This window comes from Boleophthalmus pectinirostris, unplaced genomic scaffold (assembly GCF_026225935.1).
Source record: "Boleophthalmus pectinirostris isolate CB_2022bp ecotype Guang Dong unplaced genomic scaffold, ASM2622593v1 HiC_scaffold_7, whole genome shotgun sequence".
NCBI classification, from domain to species: Eukaryota; Metazoa; Chordata; class Actinopteri; order Gobiiformes; family Gobiidae; genus Boleophthalmus; species Boleophthalmus pectinirostris.
In genome coordinates, this window is record NW_026571473.1 from 38,141,087 (window position 1) to 38,163,641 (window position 22,555).

Below are 22,555 nucleotides of genomic sequence, written 5' to 3' on the forward strand. Positions count from 1 at the left end.
CCTCTCTCAGCCCAGGAGATTTTTTCTGCTGAAGTTCCAGTGAGTGTCGCTACGTCAACTGGAGGCAGCTACAAGCAGCAACACCCTGTCCAGTTATTTTAATAGATCCATGGATTTAACCCTAACACATCTGTGGTGCGGTCAGGTGAAGACACTGTACCTCTTTTCTGCATGAAGCTGAAGAGGTCATCCAGAAACTCCTTCCTCTTGGGGTCAACGTCCAGTTCGTAGAGCTGCAGACAAACACAAACACAAACACACACAGGTCAATCATCAATCTGTAAACAGCTGCAAAATATATAATAATAATTTCACTAGGTAGAACCACGGCAACAACGACATAGTGCCAAGAAGTTTATCGATAATGTACGAGGCGGGGCAGACATGGCTGGGTTGAGACTCTGGGTGGGGGCTTCGTCTCAATCTTCAACTGGCCTTGTGGGGGTCTTATGACAGAAAGACAAAATAGGGGATGGGAGGGCGGGGTCGAGTTCGCCGAGACAAACAGGGATGATGGGAAAGGCTGCTACATTTAGGCTTGTGGGAAATTAGAGGTGTGGTCGTGGTGAGTTGTGGTTCACTGGTGAGAGGAGAGGGCGGCTGAGGCCTGGTCCTGCTCCTGAATCTCACTTAATCATATTAACTACACATAATAATATAAAAATGTCAGATGTGTTGCATAAATGAGTTTCCTTCATCTGAACAAGCAACAAAACTGTAGCTGTAACAAAATAATTTCGTAAAACACGTAAAAAAATACTCTTGGCGATATATTGATTCAGCAGCCCATGATATCGATACTGTAGCATCACATTAAACGACACGATATATCGATATTTTGAGGCCCGGTCAAGCAGAAGTAAACAACAAGGCCAAAAATTCAAGTTAATGCATCTGATATAAAAATGTATTGAACAGATACATATGTACTCTAGTTTATGAAACTGTTGACCTTTTTTCTGTACCATTTTTGGTTCTAAAGTTCCATATGTTTTAAACAGACCATGTATGAAACATGGAACAAAAATTATTTCCCAAATTTCAAAGACCTGAAAATCATGTAAATAAATGGATGTATTTCATCATATCTTGTGTTATTCCATCTTTGAACTGTTGATAAAGGTACATGATTTAAAAAAAAAAAAAAAAGTATTTAAAATGATAAAAATGTTCTTGGAAGGACTGACATATTTTATAGAAATAGTTTCCTTTCATTTTGAAGTAATATTAAAGTATTCAGAAGAAAAAAGCAATAAATTATGTAAAATCCTGCACCTTCTACTTGTTTGAACAATTTTCCCTCCGTTACTTTTCCCTCCGTTACCATGAACTTTCTTAATAAAAAATCTCATGAGTCAAAAAGTCAGAGGTTTTTCAACCTAATCTTGTACCATATGGTAGAAAACTATATGAAGCAAATATTCAAACCAGTTTGTTAAGGATATGTAAGTGAGAACCAAGAGTTATCACTGTTTGGATTTATTGACCAAAAAGTGCTGCATATTTCATTCCCTCCGTTACCAACATGAGTTTTTAAATTTTTTGTGAACAACTTGAAAGAATATCACAGGTTTAACTTGACCCTGTTGGAGTGTAACTTTTTCCTACATTCTGATACTTTACTTATTTCAATAGTTCCTCTAGTTTCTGAATGAATAAGAGACATTTGAATGTCAAAAATCTGACCCTGTTTCCCTCCGTTACCACTTGACCGGACCCTTTGATATTTCTGCACACTCCCAATGGTCGTACAAACTAAGAATAATGACAAAGAAGGCAGGAAATTTATCGTTTATCATCTTATTTACATAAAAAGTAATGTTAAAGAAAACTGTTTAGTAAATAATCGTGATTTTCTTGTTTTTAGTCACAAAATCCAACCAAAACCCAAACCCAACGTAAAATTATAAAGCAAGACTAAATGCAAAACAAAAATAAAAACAACTGCAATCTCCACTTTGACCAACAGGGGTCACCGGCATTTCCCCTGCGCTCCTCTCACAGTGTGATAAGGACCCCGTGTGTGTGTTTGTGTGTGTGTTTGTGTGTGTTCATATCTGATTACAGTGTACAATAACTCAATAGAAAACCACAGTGCCCCGGCTCTTATGTAACGCTGCCCGGTGTCACAAATGAGACAAAAAAACATGAAGTTACGAAGACACCATGTGCTCTAAAAACTGTGACAACACACTTTCACAACACGGGCACGAGAGCTCAGAAAAGTAACAAAGTAAAAGTTAAAAAAAAGAGTACTGCTCAAGTGGAGTAACACAAAAACAGACAAACTGAATCGGACGTGAAGAGGCGCCGCAAGAAACACAAACGTTCAGATCGTTTCAGAATCAACGTGAAGTTTTTGTCACTTCAGATTTACTCGCAGTGGGAAGAGGAAGCACGACTTTTACTCAACTTCAAGCCGCCGCACTACAGGAGAATTTGCCCGACTTTGGCTGCGATTTGCTTCTCCCCGAGACCCGACTTTGTGTCTTCGTGTACGATTGTACGAACATCTAGAACATCTGTGCACATTCATTCTCCACTAGGGCCAGTGTGGGGAAGGTGACTTTTAAAATGTAATCCCCTACAGATTACAGATTACATACACCAAAATGTAGTTTGTAACGTAATCCATTAAATTACTTAAAGTGAGTAATGTAATCTGAATACTTTGGATTACTTGATTTGCTGTAGAGAAACAAAGACGAGGAAATCGTAACATAAGAAGTTTTGTCTGATAAAAGAAAATATAAAGTCCAGACTTTAGTGAACCAAATTAAAAATATTATTGATAGAAAATGAGGGGACACGTCCACACAGCAGGATTTAGTCCTGTTAAATCCTGTTTTAGACCTGTTTTAGACCTGGTTTAGACCTGGTTTAGACCTGGTTTAGACCTGGTTTAGTCCTGGTTTTAGACCTGTTTTAGACCTGGTTTAGATCTAGTTTAGATCTAGTTTAGAGCTGGTTTTAGTCCTAGTTTAGACCTGATTTAGACCTGGTTTAGTCCTGGTTTAGACCTGGTTTAGACCTGGTTTAGACCTGGTTTAGTCCTGGGTTTAGACCTGGTTTAGTCCTGGGTTTAGACCTGTTTTAGACCTGGTTTAGATCTAGTTTAGATCTAGTTTAGAGCTGGTTTTAGTCCTAGTTTAGACCTGGTTTAGACCTGGTTTAGTCCTGGTTTAGTCCTGGTTTTAGTCCTGGTTTAGTCTTGGTTTAGTCCTGGTTTCGACCTGGTTTAGTCCTGGTTTAGTTCTGGTTTAGTCCTGGTTTAGACCTGGTTTAGACCTGGTTTAGACCTGGTTTAGACCTGGTTTAGTCCTGGTTTAGTCCTGGTTTTAGACCTGTTTAGGGTTTAGTCCTGGTTTAGTCCTGGTTTTAGACCTGGTTTAGACCTGGTTTAGACCTGGTTTAGACCTGGTTTAGTCCTGGTTTAGACCTGGTTTTAGTCCTGGTTTTAGACCTGGTTTTAGTCCTGGTTTAGTGGTTTAGTCCTGGTTTAGACCTGGTTTTAGTCCTGGTTTAGTCCTGGTTTAGACCTGGTTTAGGACCTGGTTTAGTCCTGGTTTAGTCCTGGTTTTAGTCCTGGTTTAGACCTGGTTTAGACCTGGTTTAGTCCTGGTTTTAGTCCTGGTTTTAGTCCTGGTTTTAGTCCTAGTTTTAGACCTGGTTTAGACCTGGTTTTAGTTTAGTCCTGGTTTAGTCCTGGTTTTACCTGGTTTAGACCTGGTTTAGACCTGGTTTACCTGGTTTAGTCCTGGTTTAGACCTGGTTTAGTCCTGGTTTAGTCCTGGTTTAGTCCCTGGTTTAGTCCTGGTTTAGACCTGGTTTAGTCCTGGTTTAGTCCTGGTTTAGACCTGGTTTAGACCTGGTTTAGACCTGGTTTAGTCCTGGTTTTAGTCCTGGTTTTAGTCCTAGTTTTAGACCTGGTTTCGACCTGGTTTTAGTCCTGGTTTAGTCCTGGTTTAGACCTGGTTTAGACCTGGTTTAGTCCTGGTTTAGACCTGGTTTAGTCCTGGTTTAGTCCTGGTTTAGTCCTGGTTTTAGTCCTGGTTTAGTCCTGGTTTTAGACCTGGTTTTACCTGGTTTAGTCCTGGTTTAGTCCTGGTTTAGTCCTGGTTTAGTCCTGGTTTAGTTTTACCTGGTTTAGTCCTGGTTTAGTCCTGGTTTAGTCCTGGTTTAGACCTGGTTTAGTCCTGGTGGTTTACCTGGTTTAGTCCTGGTTTAGTCCTGGTTTAGTCCTGGTTTAGTCCTGGTTTAGTCCTTTTAGACCTGGTTTAGTCCTGGTTTAGTCCTGGTTTTAGACCTGGTTTAGTCCTGGTTTAGTCCTGGTTTAGTCCTGGTTTAGTCCTGGTTTCCTGGTTTAGTCCTGGTTTAGTCCTGGTTTAGTTTTCCTGGTTTAGTCCTGTTTAGTCCTGGTTTAGTCCTGGTTTTAGACCTGGTTTAGTCCTGGTTTAGACCTGGTTTAGTCCTGGTTTAGTCCTGGTTTTAGTCCTGGTTTAGTCCTGGTTTAGTCCTGGTTTAGTCCTGGTTTAGACCTGGTTTAGACCTGGTTTAGACCTGGTTTAGTCCTGGTTTAGTCCTGGTTTAGTCCTGGTTTTAGACCTGGTTTAGTCCTGGTTTAGTCCTGGTTTAGTCCTGGTTTAGTCCTGGTTTAGTGATGCGTATCGGGGGCTGGAAGGTTTAAGCCGAAGCGTCAGAGGTTCAAACTTCACCTGAACTCCTGCTCATTTACGATTTTAAAGAGGACGTCATAAATTCCAAACCCTCTCCTCAAATATTATCAAACAATTTTACTTCGCTGGTCCCAAAACTGCGACGCCGCTTCAGTTCCAGGAAGGGCATCTGACATAAAAGCGTCACTCCGCACGACATACGACTTTTACGTGCGTTTTGACCGGCCCGAGCTCGTAACTCTCCCGGCAGCGGCTGTATATAGCGGCGTGTCATCCAGGCTTCATTAGTGCCGCATACTCTCCATAAAATGTGATTACGAGCGGGTGGGGGAGGGGCCCCGCGGAGCTGCAGCCGAGGGAGGGGCCCCTTTAATGCACGGGGGGCCCGGGGCTGGAGGCAAGTATGGGGCTTTAATTACAGGATGCATGCGTTTGGTATATAGAGGCGCGCCGTAAATCCTGGAAACCCTAACCCTGGACCCTCCTCCTCGCTCCAGCCGGGCCCCTGGGAGACCCCCACCCAAACTCTGCGCTCGGAAAACAGACAGAGATAAGGACAGGGGCAGGAGGCGGCGGCTTCCTCCAAGGGCCCGTGTTACTCCGTTCTTCTACGCCGCGTTCTAATGGATTTTCCTCGTCGCGAACAGACCTGGAGTTGTGTTTTGGTTCATTCGTACACGTTTAACTCGCAAATCCTGCACATTTTGGCTTGAGTTCTTCACTCAAACTGAAAAAATACAATTAATAAACAAAGGATTCAACAATAACCGAAATATCGTGACATCGTGTCGTCAAAAGTCTCACAAATTACAAGTTTCTTTGCTTAAATTCATCGTTATGACGCAGCAACAGCTTAAAAACAGACAGAACTACTGTTGCGACGCAGCTCGTTTGGGGTGAGGGAAGTAACAAAATTAAAACCAAGATGTAAAATGGAATAAATTAAATAATGTTTAATTAACAGGAATGTACAGGTAAATTAACAAAAGACTAAAAATATACAGAAAATAACCTAAACTAAGAAACAGAACAACAGAATAAACAGTTTTGTGCCACAAAAGGAGTCACGCAGGCTTATACAAAAAAACGAGTGGTAAAACTTAGGGACACACACTAAACTAAAACACAAGTTCCCCAAATTAAACCACATAAACCCACAAACAGAATCGAGTGACCAAATCAAAAAAGGCACAAAACAGAACTAAACTAAACTACACACACAAACACAAAATGGCAAACTGGCCACCAAGACCAGCAGCCCCGAACAGGTGCTGGTCGTCTCCTTTAAAGGTTGTATAGAGGATTTTTTTAAGGGAAGAGAAATACAGCGACAGTCCTTGTGCGCGTTCAGAATGACTGTTGAAGTTTCCTGTCTAAAAGTAATTCAGCGACCGACGCGTCAGTTTTTAGACCCTTCGCCTGCTTCGGTCGCGCCATCGCTGGACGAGATCTCCAAGAATCACCTCAGTTTGGCTTTGCTCCTTTTCCTCTTCTCTTCTTCTTAAAAACGGACTTTCTTTTGCGGCGAACCGGTCGTGGATTCTCGTCCGCCGTCTCGACAAACTTTTTGCGAAATGCGAGGAAGCGACAGTTCGAAAAAGCCTCTAAGAACCGCTGCGTAAACCACGTGATCCCCGCGCTCCGACGAGTCAGTTACACTAGGGAGTTTGATTGACAACCCAACAGCCAATAGAAAATGAGGGAGCCTCGTTTTCTATTGGCTGATGTTTATCTGGCCTCAACACGTCCACAGTTGATAGATTTTCGTTCTTTTTTTTTTGGTCATCATAATTACAAAGCTGCTGCGTCTCTGTAATGGTATTTTAATCTTTCACTGACAGTTTGAAACTAAAAAAAAAAATCCTCCATACAACCTTTAAATAGGGGGAGGTGGCTGCAGGTGAGGTGGGCGTCGACCTTCCCCACCAATCACAAACGAGGGCTCCCACAGCAGGAATCCAGGTGTGTCAGCAGACTTATTTAGAACACACAGAACAAATGACAATCCAAGGCCTGGGGCCGTAACAACTACATAGACCATGATCCTTTGCTCCTCTGTTTTGGACCAATCCACATGACAAAACGGTTATTAAGCGTTTTTAAATCTTAATTATTTGGATTATGACTTAATTATTTGGATTATGACAGAACAACAGTAACATAGTCACAGTTTTGAATGTCGCAAAATGTCGCAAGAAATATCGTATCGAGAGATTTGGATATCGTTACATCCCTAATATTTTATCATTTTACCTCATGCATGGACTAAAACTGCGTTGCTTTTATTTTAGAAGTGTTTTTTAACATTTTTGGTAAGGCTTTTTCACTGCTTAGTCATAACATAAACTCTTACCAGTCCAACCAGCTCCTCAAAACATTTTTTTTTATAAAGAAATTCAATTAATATTATGCAGAATTGAGTTGAACATTTTGGTCTGAGTCTCTGCCTCTAGTGGAGGAGTTCAAGTCTGTCGGGGTCTTGTTCTCAGGTGAGGGGAGGACGGAGCGTGAGATTGACAGGTGGACAGGTGCAGCGTCTGCAGTGATGCGGTCGCTGTATCTGACCGTTGTGGTGAAGCGGAGCTGAGTCGAAAGGCAAAGCTCTCGATTTACCGTTAATCTTCGTTCCTACTCTCACCTCTGGTCATGAGCTCTGGGTAATGACCGAAAGGACGAGATCACGGACACAAGTGGTCGAAGTGAGTTTCCTCCGCAGGGCGTCTGGGCGTCTCCCTTAGAGAGGGTGAGGAGCTCAGTCACACGGGAGGAGCTCGGAGTAGAGCCACTGCTCCTCCACGTCGAGAGGAGCCAGATGAGGCTCGGGCATCTGTTCTGATGCCTCCTGGACGTGTCCCTCAGGAGGTGTTCATGTCCCACCAGGAGGAGGCCCCGGGGAAGACCCAGGACACACTGGAGGATTATGTCTCTGGACTGGCCTGGGAACACCTCGGGATTCCACCGGAGGAGCTGGAGGAAGTGTCTGGGGTGAAGGAAGTGGTGGTAGCGGCAGTAGCTCAGTTGGTGGAAGCATTCACCCACTGATCTGAAGGTTGGTGGTTCGACTCCAGCTCTTGACATAAACATCACAGGTTGAGCGTCAGATCCACTGACCCACAGGTTTGGCTGGTGTGATTCCAGCTCCCACAGATGAATGCTGTCGTTGTGTCCTTGGGCAAGACACTTAACCCACCTTTGCCCACAGTGTCTGCGTACACTGGTGTGTGAATGGGTGAGTGGTTCCTTGTTGAGAGCCTTGAAGGACGTCTGGGAGTCCCTGCTTCGACTGCTGCCCCCGCGACCCCCGGCCCCGGAGACGCAGAAGAAAATGGAAGGATGGATTTTGGTCGACACAATATTTTCTGTTTCTCATGTGGCCCTGTGGAAAAAATAATTTCTCACTCCTGCACCTGAGACTTTCTACTGACTCATCTCAATCTCAACTGTACAAAATAAAAGCAAGAACGTCCGGTTATACTGCAGTTTAAATGAGGCTAAAAATAGCAGCTGTTTACTTGAAAACTACACAGGAAAAGAGAGTTTTGAGCTCTGGAGACGTTTGTGTAATTTGTTTGTGTAATAAAGGAGATTTAAATGTACACGGTGTAACACTAAGCATCATGAATTATTTTATCACATGGAGATAAACAGTTTTAGTGCCGACAACAGCTCGAGCTAAAGCTGCAACTTCATGTGAACCGCACAGACGGCGGCGCTTTCTACACTGCACGAGCATCCGCTGTGTTCATAAACAAATAATCCATCTGTATTTTAACCACATCAATGTATAAGCCGCAGGGTTCAGAGTGTGACATGTCTGTTAGTACTCGAGTAAACACTGCAGGCTCGACGAAGAACTTTAATGTACAGTTTTATCTGCAGGAGGAACAAATCAGACAATCAAATAATAATGTCACTCACAAATTTGAGATTCAGTGCAACATGTGGAGACACTGGTGTATCTGTCTTTTAAAAACATAAATGTTTATTGTTTTGTGTTGTCACTGTCATCGTCTGTTTAAAAAAATGGACCATGAGTTCAGAATAAAGATGAACTGAACTCAACTGTGAGAAAAAAATAGATGCTTCGAGTAGATACGATTTACTTTTTACTTTTACGTCACTACATTTCAGAGCAGGGGTCTGTACTTTCTGTTCCATTACATCAGACATGTCAAACTCAGGCCCGGGGGCCAAATTTGGACAGTGATAGAATTATATTTGGCCCGCGAGATCTTATCAAATCTGTATTAGAGCTGCTCACCAGCTACAGATCAACTGTAGAGACATTATTTATTTAAAATGTTGTTATTATTTTATATTCTGCTTGTTCTGTTGTCTGTCGTTTAAGCAAAACTATTATTAAACAGGGATGTAACAATAACCAAAATATCCTGATATCGTATTGTCAAAGAGTTCGCCGTGTCTAAATTGGGGTGTCCAAACTTTTTTCATTAAGGGCCACATATCTAAACACAGACGAAGCAGACGACCGTAGACTGGTGCTCAATCCAGTGAATAATTGAAATATGTGCATGTTTAACACGTTAGAATGCATCCGTCAGTCTTTATTCACACTAAGATCCTTAAAACCACACAATAATATTAAATATCAGCTTTATCAAGGTAAATTTTCCAAAAACTTGCAGTAAAAAGTTTATTTTTTATTGATGCCGGGTAATTTGGGCCAGTTCACCTGGAAGCCTGAGGGCCAAGAAAAATTTGTCTGGGGGCCGCATTTGGCCCACGGGCCGTAGTTTGAACATGCCTGGTCTAAAGTTTTGATCCTTTTTTCCAAGAGCGCCCTCTACCTGCTCTCGCTGACCGAAACACCTGCAGCAAACACGCCCACATTTTTAGTTTTTTCTGTAGATGTTTTTCATTATAGTTTGAGACCAGGACGTCGTTAATCGTTAATAGTTCAGCTTTACTTACAAAAACACTGAACCTGATGTGTGATTTATGTTCTGTTCGAGTGTTCCAGTTCCAGTCCGAAAGCAGAATAAGCCCGAGTTCCTTCAAACGTGTCGGGAGGCGCGCAGAAATCCACCTGTTTGTGTGTGTGTTCCTGAATGCGGCTTTAAACCCTCTCCGGCTTTGGTCGCCATGGCAGCCGTCACACTATAACCAAACAGAGGTGGGAGAATGCTTTTTCCCACACACCTGCGGCTTGTGAACGCAGCGCCGGGCTCACAACGCCCCTGTCAATCATTTATGAGAAGGTATAGAGCGCTTAGAACGCAATGTCCACCCCGACAGACTTCTATACGAACACGAGACTGCAACTTCAAACTCCACTGAGATACACCACATTTCCATCATTTTTGTGCTGTTTTTGTGCTCTATCATCAAAAAAATTACAAAAAAAATGTAGATAATCAAAAAGCTGAGACTAAATTCAGCAGACAGATTAATCAAGAGTCAGTGAATTCATTTAAAGAGGTCTAGAAAAACTAAATTGGAAAAAACTTTATAATCCCTGTGTCATTCGTTCATTTGTTTTTCAAAATCAAAACAAAAATAAGAAAACGAAAAAACAACTATTTTCTTCGTTATTTGTCTCTAAAACCACAATAAAAAAAACTGATAATGATTCGCTTTTTCAGTTTTCCATTTTGTGTTTAAATGAAAAATGGGAAAAAACGGATAACGGACAAAACCAGGACTGAACCAGGCCCGGGACCAGGACCGGGACTGAGACCAGAATGAGACCAAAACTGAAACCAGGATTGAAACAGGGAACAGGACCGGGACTGAGACCGGGACCAGACTGGGACTGAAAACGGTTTAGTCCTGGTTTAGTCCGTTGTCCATTTTTTCCATTTTTCATTTAAACACAAAATCTAAAACTGAAAAAAAAAAATGAATCGTAATCCCTCAGTGGTCCAGGTCTAAACCAGGTTTAAACCAGGTCTAAACCAGGTCTAAACCAGGACTAAAATAGGTCTAAAATAGGTCTAAACCAGGTCTAAGCCAGGACTAAACCGGGTCTAAATCGGATCTAAACCAGGTCTAAAATAGGTCTAAACCAGGTCTAAGCCGGGTCTAAATCGGGTCTAAAATAGGTCTAAAATAGGTCTAAACCAGGACTAAAATAGGTCTAAAATAGGTCTAAAACCAGGTAAACAGGATAAACCAGGACTAAACCAGGACTAAACCAGGCTAAACCAGGATTAAACCAGGACTAAAGACTAAACCAGGACTAAACCAAGACTAAACCAGGACTAAACCAGGACAAAACTAGTTCTAAAATAATAGTTTCTTTAATAATGTGTTTTGTTCCTGCCCGAGGTTCTGCAGACAAAAAGGAACTTGGAGCTAAATTTGGCACAGAGAGTTTCTCTTTTCTCTCAGAGTTTAATGTTTTCTGTGCACTGTTCTCCTTTTAAATAAATAAATAATAAAATAATAGTTCCAATACTAGTTTTAGTTTCGATAAATATGCGATTTTCGATACTTCTGACAGCACCAGTCGGGTTTTGTTCAGTTATTCGGTCAAACTCGTGACTATTTTTACAGGGTGTGTGTTCAGACTGTATTGTTCTGTTGTGTACACTGCTCCCTCTGCCCTCCAGCCACCGCTCGTCTGACACACCTACACGTCCCTGCCCCCACCCTGAACCCCCCCCTGCACCCACCCACCCACCCGGTACCCACCCTGCCTCACAGGTGTGGGCGGGGCCTCGGGGCCGCGGGGGCCTCCGCACAGCCGAGCGTCGAGCGGGGCCCCTCCTGTGGACGACGGACACGAGGAGAGGAACAGGGCCGACTGGAAACACGGGGACGAGAGGTTTCACTTCACAGGGGGGGGTTACACGATAAACACAAAACTTCACTTAAAGGAATTACTCTGACATGTTTTTAAAAATGTGCAAACTCGATAGGGAAAAAGACTTGATACGATTAAATAAAGAAGACGATTGGAAGAACGTGGCAATCTTATTCTCGTTTTCAGGAGGAAATCTGCGAGCACACGGTGATCCAAAAGTGTGTGGAATTAGCGGTTTCTTTAATTCAGAATTATTATTTTCATATAAACTCAGAGGAGAATATTTTAATTATGAACCATTTAAAAAAAAAAAACATGTAAACGTGTCCACTAAAATGTGATTTTCCACATTAAATTGTAGAACTTTCTTTTCTTGTGGCCTTAAATCTGTGGAATCCCTCAGTGGTCCAGGTCTAAACCAGGTCTAAACCAGGTCTAAACCGGGTGTAAACCGGGTGTAAACCTGGTCTAAACCGGGTGTAAACCTGGTGTAAACCGGGTGTAAACCTGGTCTAAACCGGGTGTAAACCTGGTCTAAACCGGGTGTAAACTAAACCGGGTGTAAACCTGGTCTAAACCTAAACTGGTGTAACTGGTCTAAACGGTGTAAATGTAAAGTGTAAACTGGTCTAAACCGGGTGTAAACCGGGTGTAAACCTGGTCTAAACCGGGTGTAAACCTGGTGTAAACCTGGTCTAAACCGGGTGTAAACCTGGTCTAAACCGGGTGTAAATCTGGTGTAAACCTGGTCTAAACCGGGTGTAAACCTGGTCTAAACCGGGTGTAAACCTGGTGTAAACCTGGTCTAAACCGGGTGTAAACCTGGTCTAAACCGGGTGTAAACCTGGTCTAAACCGGGGGTGTAAACCTGGTCTAAACTGGGTGTAAACCTGGTCTAAACCGGGTGTAAACCTGGTGTAAACCTGGTCTAAACTGGGTGTAAACCTGGTCTAAACCGGGTGTAAACTTGGTCTAAACCGGTGTAAACTTGGTCTAAACCGGGTGTAAACCTGGTCTAAACTGGGTGTAAACCGGGTCTAAACCTGGTCTAAACCGGGTGTAAACCAGGTCTAAACCGGGTTTAAACCAGGACTAAACTAGGACTAAACGGGGTTTAAACCGGGTCTAAACCAGGACTAAACCAGGACTAAACCGGGTCTAAACCAGGTCTAAACCGGGTCTAAAATAGGTCTAAACCGGGTCTACTTCTGACAACAGTAGTCAGGTTTTATTCCGTTATTTGATCGAACTCCTTGGTATTTTTACAGCGTGTGCGTGTATTCAGATTGACTGCTGAACATTCCACCACAGAGATACACGTAGAACACCCCCAGCAAATATCAATGGGAGATTAAAAACAACTCTGAAGGAATAAAAGTACATTGTGAGCTGGGAGAGGAAACATGTCACGTATTCTGCTCACAACGAGATTTAATAAGTAACCGACCACTTCCCTTCCCGGTCCATATAGACTGTGTGTGTGTGTGTGTGTGTGTGTGTGTGTGTGTGTGTGTGTGTGTGCGTGTGTGTGTGTGTGTGTGTGTGTGTGTGTGTGTGTGTGTGTGTGTGTGTTTGTTGGGGGCAGTGCAACACAAAACCACGCGGGCAGAAGGACACATGTATCCAAACTACTGCCTGGCACCGCTGTCAATCACACGAGAGGAAGTGGGCGGGGTCAGCGGGACAGACCAATCGCAGGAGAGGAAACGTTATGTTATTAGGCTCTTTTTTCAGACCAAGAGTTTATTTTCAGACCTGACAGTTTCGACTGCTCACTAGCGCCACCTGCAGTCCCACTTCCTCAGGACAGTATCCCAGGTGTGTGAGAGTAAAAAAGCCCCCCGTCCCGGTTTATCGTCCCGTGGGCACGTTTCTGTATTTCGATTGCCTCTTTAATCCAGCGACGATGTTTGTTTTCCTCGGTCCCAGTGACGTTTGCTCCGTCCCAGTCCAGAATGTGCTTCTCCTCGTTATAATGGCCTAAACTGCTGTAATCACACTCACAGATCCACCAGTCCAGCCTTTTCACTTTCAATACCGATATCAATACTGTCAACTAAACGGTAAATGGTCACTTTTTTTTTATTTTCATGATTGTGTTTAAGAATCTTAATGACACGGCACCTTCCTGTTTGTTTGAACTCCTCCAGCCCCATGTCCAGTGTTGAGGAGTAACAGATTACAAGCACCAGTGTTACATAATCAGAGTACAAATTATGAGTGACTGTATTCAGTTACAGTTACTGTTTCAGTGAGTGGTAATTGGATTACAGTTACTTTGTTGAAATAAATGGATTACACGGCGGTATTTTCCTGTTTTCACATTTCGGGCTATATCCCCAGGTCTAAACTAGATCTAAACCAGACTAAACCAGGACTAAACCAGGACTAAACCAGGATTTAACATAGTGTCATTTCAAAAGTGAACACAGTGTAAGTAAGACAGTCTTTATTTATATAGCGCTTTTCACAGACATTTTTGTCACAAAGACGCTTTTACAGAGCATTATTACCTCCGCCAAGAAGGTTATGTTTTTGTCTGCGTTTGTCTGTTTGTTTGTTTGTCTGTTTGTCTGTTTGTTTGTTTGTTTGTCTGTCAGCAACATAACTCAAAAAGTTATGAACCGATTTTGATGAAATTTTCAGGATTTGTTGGAAATGTGAAAAGGAAGAACTGATTTCATTTTGGGGCTGATCCGGAAGAAATCCTGGATTCTGGATCACTTTGAAATTTTAGTTAACATTGTGGTAAATGGGGCCAAAAATTTTGTTTCTCAATATCTGGGTTAATTATTGACCAAACCCCATGAAATTTGACTCAGGGATGGACAATGGGATCCTCTTTCATATTCCAAAGGCTGATCCGGATCTGATCCAGAAGACTGATTTTATCGCAATTTATATAAAAAATGGGGGTAGTCCTTGGCGGAGGTCTGCGCTCTCTGACTGCTTTTCTAGTTCAGTCAGACAGAAAGATGCCACAGTTTGCCAATGGTGTGTCAAGAGAAGATCATGGTGTAAATCAGCCTCAGCCTTTTCGCTCATGATCCACGGGGTTGTAATTTATGTTTTGTTTTGTTTTGCAAAATAAACGACTACAAGAGTTTGGTGCTTCTGCTGATTCAGTTTTTTGCCCTTTATGTTGTCTTGTATGTTTCTTGTATGTTGTTTGTTGTATGTTTGTGTGTCTGTGTTCGTCTTCTTGTGTCAGATCGTGTGGTTCGGCTGCGCAGGTAAAAGAATCCGCGGTGGTGAAATGTCACAAAAAGCTGCTCTTGCAATATATGGTGCAAAAAAGCGGAGACGTCTTGCAGATGTGCCTTTCAAAACCACATCAGAACCACGACTGTGCACACAAACACAAACACAAAACACTCCAAAGGCCCACGGTTCAAACTCGGCTCCTCATCACAAACTAGAGCTGCTCGACTAATGGAAAAAAAAAATCACCATTATCACCATTTTTAATTTTGGTCAATATTGAAATCATGATTATTCAAAACATTATTTTTTTTTAGTTACATGATGCATTTAGACCGAGACCAGGACCAGGACTGAGACCAAGACTGAGACCAGTTTATTCCTGGTTTAGTCCTTTTTCAGTCCTGGTTTTGTCTTGTTTTAGTCTTGTTTTAGACCTGGTTTAGTCCTGGTTTAGACCTGGTTTAGTCCTGGTTTAGACCTGGTTTAGACCTGTTTTAGTCCTGCTTTAGTCCTGTTTTAGACCTGGTTCAGTCCTGGTTTCAGTCTGTTTTCAGTCCTGGGTTCAGTCCTGGTTTAGACCTGGTTTAGACCCTTTTAGTCCTGGTTTAGACCTGGTTTAGACCTGGTTCAGTCCTGGTTCAGTCCTGGTTTAGACCTGCTTTAGTCCTGGTTTAGTCCTGGTTTAGTCCTGGTTTCAGTCTTGTTTCAGTCCTGGTTCAGTCCTGGTTTAGTCCTGGTTTATTCCTGTTTTAGACCTGGTTTTAGTCCTGGATTTAGTCCTGGTTTATTCCTGTTTTAGACCTGGTTTTAGTCCTGGTTTAGTCCTGGTTTTAGTCCTGGTTTTAGTCCTGGTTTATTCCTGTTTTAGACCTGGTTTTAGTCCTGGTTCAGTCCTGGTTTTAGTCCTGGTTTTAGTCCTGGTTTAGTCCTGGTTTAGTCCTGTTTCAGTCCTGCTTTAGTCCTGTTTTAGTCCTGGTTCAGTCCTGTTTTAGACCTGGTTTAGTCCATAAACAATTTTTTTTAACCCATTCGATTATGTAAAAGAATAGATTTTTGTCTTTGTTTTTTTTTACTTTACCTTCTTCAAACAAATAAATAACACAAAAAGAATAAAAAGAGGACATGAGCGGAATTAAATCAGGACAACAGAGACGTTTAAAGCTCAATAAAAAGCCGTGAAGTCGTCGTCGTCGAGGGGAGGTCGGAGAACAATGGCACAGGATCCATACGGCGAACACGTCTGCGCTGAACGGACCAAAGGGAAGTGTCACAAACAGTTAGCGTGACAGGTTTGTGTGAGAGCCGCGCTGTAAGAGATACTGTCACGCAAACAAAGAGCCCCACCTGCTATAGGCGCTCGGAGGAAACAGGCATTGTGTCTGACGGTGCCACAACACGACCAGACCGGCCCCGAGATCATTCAAACTCAAACTCAAACGCCGGCGATCGCTTTTCGCACTCGCTGAACTTTCCAGAGCAAACACGCCGAGGATCGTCTCTGCGGAAAGACGCTCTGCCTGCCCTTTTACACTCTATAAAAGAAAACGAGAAAAACTGGTTCATGTTTTAAAGCTGCTCTGTGTGACATTTACGGTTTCCATGGAGATGTCGTTGCTTTGCCCGCACTGCAAAAAATAAAATCTAGTCAAGCTAAGACGACTTGAATTAAGAAAGTTTGAACATGATTTGAGTAAATTTCACTTGAAAAGTTGAATTATCTGGAAGTGGAACCAGACTTTTTGTACTTAAGATATGAAAAATAACAACTTTCTGCACTTAAAATAAGAAAAACAAACAACTTTATGCATTAAAGTTGTTGATTTCTTACTTTTTGCACTTAAAATAAGAAAAACAACTTTTCGCACTTAAATTAAGAAAAAACAACAACTTCTTGCACTTAAAATAAGAAAAACAAACACCTTTTTGTACTTAAAATAAGAAAAACAATACTTTTTGTACTTAAAGTTGTTGTTTTTCTTATTTTTTGTTCTTAAAAAAAGAAAAACACCAACTTTTTTTACTTAAAATAAGAAAACATAACTTTTTATATTTAAAATAAGAAAAAACAAGAACTTCTTGCACTCAAAATAAGAAAAACAACAGCTTTTTGTACTTAAAATAAGAAAAAACATCAACTTTTTGCACTTAAGGTTGTAGATTTTCTTATTTTTTGTACTTAAAAAAAGAAAAAACTACTTTTTGTACTTAAAATAAGAAAAAAACCAACTTCTTGCACTTAAAATGAGAAACAAAATCTACTGTTGAACTTGAATCGACTCAAATAGTCAAATGTTTTTAATCATTTTAACTTACCCTGGGACATTATTTTTTTTACAGTGTGGAATGTTCCTGAGTAGAGCGTTAAACCTACATCTTTAACCGTCGCCTCGTGATTGTGATAAATGATGCAACTCGGTTCTGAATGGACTTAAAGTGGCATTACCCGATTTGAAAACCACAAAAGAGGAAGTGTATTTACATAAATCTAAACAGTTCCTTTATCACCGGCTCCTGTAAACGATTTGTCACCGAGGATTTGAGAAAAACAAAGAAATTATGACTTTCTGTGAGGCTTTTATTTTGTATTTACTCACGGAAATGAGCGTCCACCGAAATAAAATGTCCTCATAAACAGAAATAAACCCACTAGAACACTTAAAGACGGGCTTTTTGGAGAAAATGTAAAAAAAAAATAATGATAACTTTGACTGTTTTAGAAATAAACAAATGTATCATATTTGATACGTTGGGCCTTTATGGCAGTTTTATAGAACACAACCATGTTTATTTTAGGACCAAATAGAATTCTCTTTGTTGCATTTAGAACTCAGAGAAACTTTCCTGAACATTTCCTTTTCTGTTTTTAAATGTCTGAACAGGAGGATTTTTATTTTGCCTTGTGGTGGAGAGAAAACAGTTTTGGTTCCTTGTTCAAGCTCAGATGTACGTTACATTTCCCAACGTACACATGTGTGAAATGATTATAAATATATGTAAAAATAAATGAGTGAATCCTCTATATCTTCTGAATTAAGAAAATATAGATTATTAGTGATTTTGTGAGTGAAAATTGAGAGGCAGTTACACCAAATAAACCACTGCACCTTTAATTTATTTACAAGTCATGTAAAAATCTAAATTCCACCATTATGCAACAATAATAATAGTAACAATTGAAAATATATTTTAAAGGTGACATCTTATGAAATTCTAAAAAAAATTGTGGTGTTAAATTTGCGTGGAATCGAATAATTTCTGCAGATTGCATCATAAAATACATTATAGTGATGAATGAGGAACAGAATCACAAAGTCCCGCTGTATCAAATTTGATACATACAAATTTAACATGATTTTTCTACAAAATGAAAATAAAAATATGAAAACTTCAAGAAAGTAAATGTTCATATTAGAGAATCACTAATAATATTTAGGCAATTCTTTCACTAACCTTTTCAAAACTGACAAAGTTGTTCGTCCAAAAACAGAGAAAGTCAAGCCACCAACGCAATCATTTTAAAACTGTCTCTGAGCCTGTTATTTACTGAAAACTATGGGCAGTCCACTAGGGGGCAGCAGACAAGAATTTAATTGTAAACAACAGGTTTTTCAGTAAAAATATTGATTATGTGGGTGGACAGAGATCTCAGGATGTTGTGTATCAAATATGATACAAATGGCTTTATAGTCCTGGTTCAGTCCTGGTGTAGTCCTGGTTTAGACTTGGTTTAGTCCTGGTTTAGTCCTGGTTCAGTCCTGGTTTAGTCTGGTTCAGACCCGGTTTAGTTCTGGTCCAGTCCTGGTTCAGTCCTGGTTCAGTCCTGGTGTAGACCTGATTTAGTCCTGGTTCTGTCCTGATTCAGTCCTGGTTCATTCCTGGTTAAGACCTAGTTTAGACCTGGTTTAGACCTGATTTAGTCCTGGTTCAGTCCTGGTCCAGTCCTGGTTTAGTCCTGGTTTAGTCCTGGTTCATTCCTGGTTTAGACCTGTTTTAGTCCTGGTTCAGTCCTGGTTTAGACCTGGTTCAGTCCTGGTGTAGAAACTGATTTAGTCCTGGTTCTGTCCTGATTCAGTCCTGGTCCAGTCCTGGTTTATTCCTGGTTAAGACCTAGTTTAGACCTGGTTTAGACCTGGTCTAGTCCTGGTTTAGTCCTGGCGATCGGCTCGGCAGTTGCGGCATGTTTATATTTATAATCTGCTAATGACACGGCATAGGCTCAGTCCTGGTTTAGTCCTGGTTCAGTCCTGGTTTAGACCTGATTCAGTCCTGGTTTAGACCTGGACTACACGGGTCCGGGCGGGTGTGGTGCTCCAAAAATGGACCAGTGCGGGACTCTGACACGAATCGCTCCAAATAAAACTTCAGAAGGTCAATGAGAAAAAAAACAAAACAACAACTACAACACGTTAAAACCTCTGAAGTCAGTTTTGTAGAAGAGATTTACTTTCACACTGACTTGTGTTGTGAAAGTGTGTGTGTGTGTGTGTGTGTGTGCGTGTGTGTGTGTGTGCGTGTGTGTGTGAGCGGCGCGGGCGTAATCCTCCTCCTCTGTTCCAACAATGACCCAGTGTGTGGAGCTTTAGCGCGGCCCTTAACCCACTTTACTGCGACGAGGGCCCCTGTGAAACATGATGTCATTAGCTTCGTTACAGAGGCCCCGGCTGACCTCGGCGCGGTGCTAATCACTGCCACCGTTTCACTTCACAAACGAGCGCGAAGGAGGCGAAGGAGGTGAAGGAGCCACGGCGAGGAGACGAGGAGACGTAAAGGACACAAACTACAGAGAAAGGACTTTTTGGAGATTTTAATAAACTGTATGTTAGACCAGTGTTTCCTAAAGTCTGGGTCACGATCCTCAGGTGAGATTTTTTGGGGTCATCTTGTCACGATCTGCACCTGGTCCGTTCCCTACTACCGTATTTTTCCGAACTATAAGTCACACTTTTTCATGGTTTGGGTGTTTCCAGTGACTTATACTTCAGTTCGACTTATATATTAACATTTTTAGACTGAAACACAACAGTTAGACAAGTCAGTCAAACTTTATTTAACACGTTCACAATAACTCTCAACTTTGTTCAATTGTACCGCGCAAAAAAAAATACTAAATTGTTCATGTATTCACTCGTCATCATCCGAGTCAGTGTGGTTACTGTTCCCTGGAGTTCAGTTCAGTGATGATTCTGGTCTTGGTGAAAGCTCGGACCACAGTTGACACTGATCCTTAGCCCGGGCGTCCACGATCCGTCGGCAGATCGTGGCGTAAGTGGCTCGGCGCCGTCTCTCTGTCTTGGTGAATGTGTGTTCTCCTTCTCTCATCCACTGCTCCCACGCAGCTAAACGCACTTTCACTTTATAACAGCCTTGAGTTTAAAGTGGGCGTTGTGAGCGTGTCTCTTGACAGGTGCATTTTGATATTAAAAGGAATCACAGTATGTTTTACTCCTGATGCTCCTGACTACGGGAGCCGTAACGCTGCAAGTGGAGCGGCTTTGTAGTTTACTAAAGTCGTACTAAGACGCCTCAATAAATTCATATATAAGACGCTCTGGATTAAAAGGCGCGCAGTCGTTTTTTGATGAAATTAAAGGTTTTTAAGTGAGTCCTATAGTGCGGAAAATACGGTATATGTGTTTTGCTTCTTCATTACGCATTTTTTGGCTGGTGCGACTTATACTCCAAGCGACTTATAGTCCGAAAAACACGGTACATAAATGTGTGAAATGGGATTTTCTGCGCTCAGCAAAATGAAGACAAAGCACAAAAACAGACTGAATGCTGCGTCTGATCTGCTGCTGTGCTCTAATAATTTCTAATCTTTTTAAATTATTTTATTGACTGTTTTGTTCCAATATTGCTGGCTCAATTGAATGTTGAAAAGAAAAAGAAATGGGCTTCATTTAAAGTCCAAATAGGCGACTTTTTTTATGAATCCTGTTCAATAACTGTTTTTCATTGTTTAAAACTTGAGTAATATTAAGACACGATCACTCAGTCAACAATAAAATATACTCATTCATTTCCATGTGAACTTGAAGGAGAATATTTTAATTCCAAACTATTTAATTCAGGATTTTACAAAGATCATGCTGTGCTCTTTTTTAAGAACTTGAACCCACTCTGTTCAGTCTGTGGATTTGTCAGTTCCAGTGCACGTGCTGGTTTCCGTTGCAGATGCAGACAGTTTAATCCCGGCGTGTACATCTGTGCAGACAGACACAGAGCCGCCCACACGGAGCTTAAAGGTGTGAATGAAAGCAGAGCAGGTGCGCGGGAATGTCCCAGACGACGAGAGGACGCGCTGACACGGCGAGGAGCTGCCGACGGTTGATTCCGGCACTTCTCCTTTAACCTGTTTGACTGGACGGCAGAGACGGAGCTGCGTCTGTGGAGTCTTATCAAACCAGGCACGAGCGACTGTTACTCTGATACGATCTGAGCAGAGCACGAAGGCTATACATTACAGGTTAAAAGTTCAATAAAAGCGGGAACGGGATTTTTCAGTCTTAAACAAATTTTAAATGTGCGACAAAAAGCGTGCACCACAGACACGAGGAGAATCTGATGAGCAGGAGAGTAACGGTTCATGTGTTTGTGCAGGACCGTTTCAGTACTGGACGTTCGGTCGGTGCAGGGCTGTACACGAGTGAGTTCATGAAATTTGTGTGTGTTTACATTCCACCACTACATGTGCAGCTACACCGAAGACATGGCTTTTCAATATTCACGAGGGAATTTGTCCGTGACTGGGGCGACAGCGGCCGCCTTCACAACAACTGCCCCCCGACTTGACTACATCCCTCTGAACCACGTGAATCCACTTCTCAAAACTACAGTCGTGGCACCGCAGTCCTCATTTTCACCTTTCGACAGCACGAAATCTCCGCCTCCCCCAGATCTGCTCTTACTGCCGACAATGTGGACAAGGTTTTTTTTTCTGGCCAAAAATCTGAAGATTGATTCAAAGTTCATGCTGGAACTGTCAGTGCTGCACTTTAATTTTTGAAAAGTTTTGTTTACTGTTTTCAAGAAATATTTTTAATAATATTTATAATATAATATTTTATTTTTTATAACATTTGTTTAAGAATATTTTATTGAACTTATTAGTATTACCAAGCAAAGCCATGGATTCTACCTGGACGACTGAGGGATTCTTCACACATTACTAAGCAAACCAAATGTGTTTTGCATTCATTTTATTTTCACATTTGTATAATGTTCAAACAAACTGTTGGTTTAATAAAAACACAAATAAACTACAAGCAAATGGTTTGGCAAAATGAACCAAACCCTGACCTCAAAACCGAAGGTACAGTACCAAACTGTGATATTTGTACCGTTACACCCCTACTCATGAGATTTAAAATCTCCGATTGGAAATACTGCAGCGAGGAAATACTGCAGGGGAAATACTGCAGCGGGGAAATACTGCAGCGGGGAAATACTGCAGCGGGGGTATGTCTGCAGACCACAGGCTATAGCCCAATTTATAGTTGTGTATCCAATTATTTGCATCTGCAGCGACGCAGACAGTAAGGGCTGTGATTGGTCCTCTCTACATCCACTCTACAGACATTTCCGGGGCTCCACTTTCCCGCTTCTAGCATTGTGGCGGTTTGACGTCGATCCATAAATAAAAAAATAACGGCAACAAGGCAACGCTAGTTAGTCGACGCAGAACTATAATTTGGCCTTATAGTTGTGAGGCTGCGATGGCTTCAGCTGTTTCCTGTCGACAGAAAAACCAGTCACTCTGAAACTCTGTGTCCAGAAGTGCTCAAAAGATCAGACTCTGCACTTCAAGTTTTGACTGAAGATAAAACTGTGTTATTATTATGTGTGAAATGTGGTGCAAAATTTCAGATACGTGATTTTTAAAGCATAAAGTTCACAGGAAGTAGAGCCA

The 22,555-nt window shown here is 41.7% G+C and overlaps 1 protein-coding gene across 1 annotated transcript in view; it reads right to left on the reverse strand.

The window, feature by feature from the left end:
• arid3a (AT rich interactive domain 3A (BRIGHT-like)) overlaps window positions 1-22,555 on the reverse strand; it is a 113,251-nt gene that overhangs the window by 28,521 nt on the left and 62,175 nt on the right. Inside the window, exon 3 of the mRNA XM_020931699.2 lies at window positions 161-233. Within this exon, the coding sequence (XP_020787358.2) occupies window positions 161-233 (73 nt within the window). The remainder of the gene's footprint in view (window positions 1-160; window positions 234-22,555) is intronic.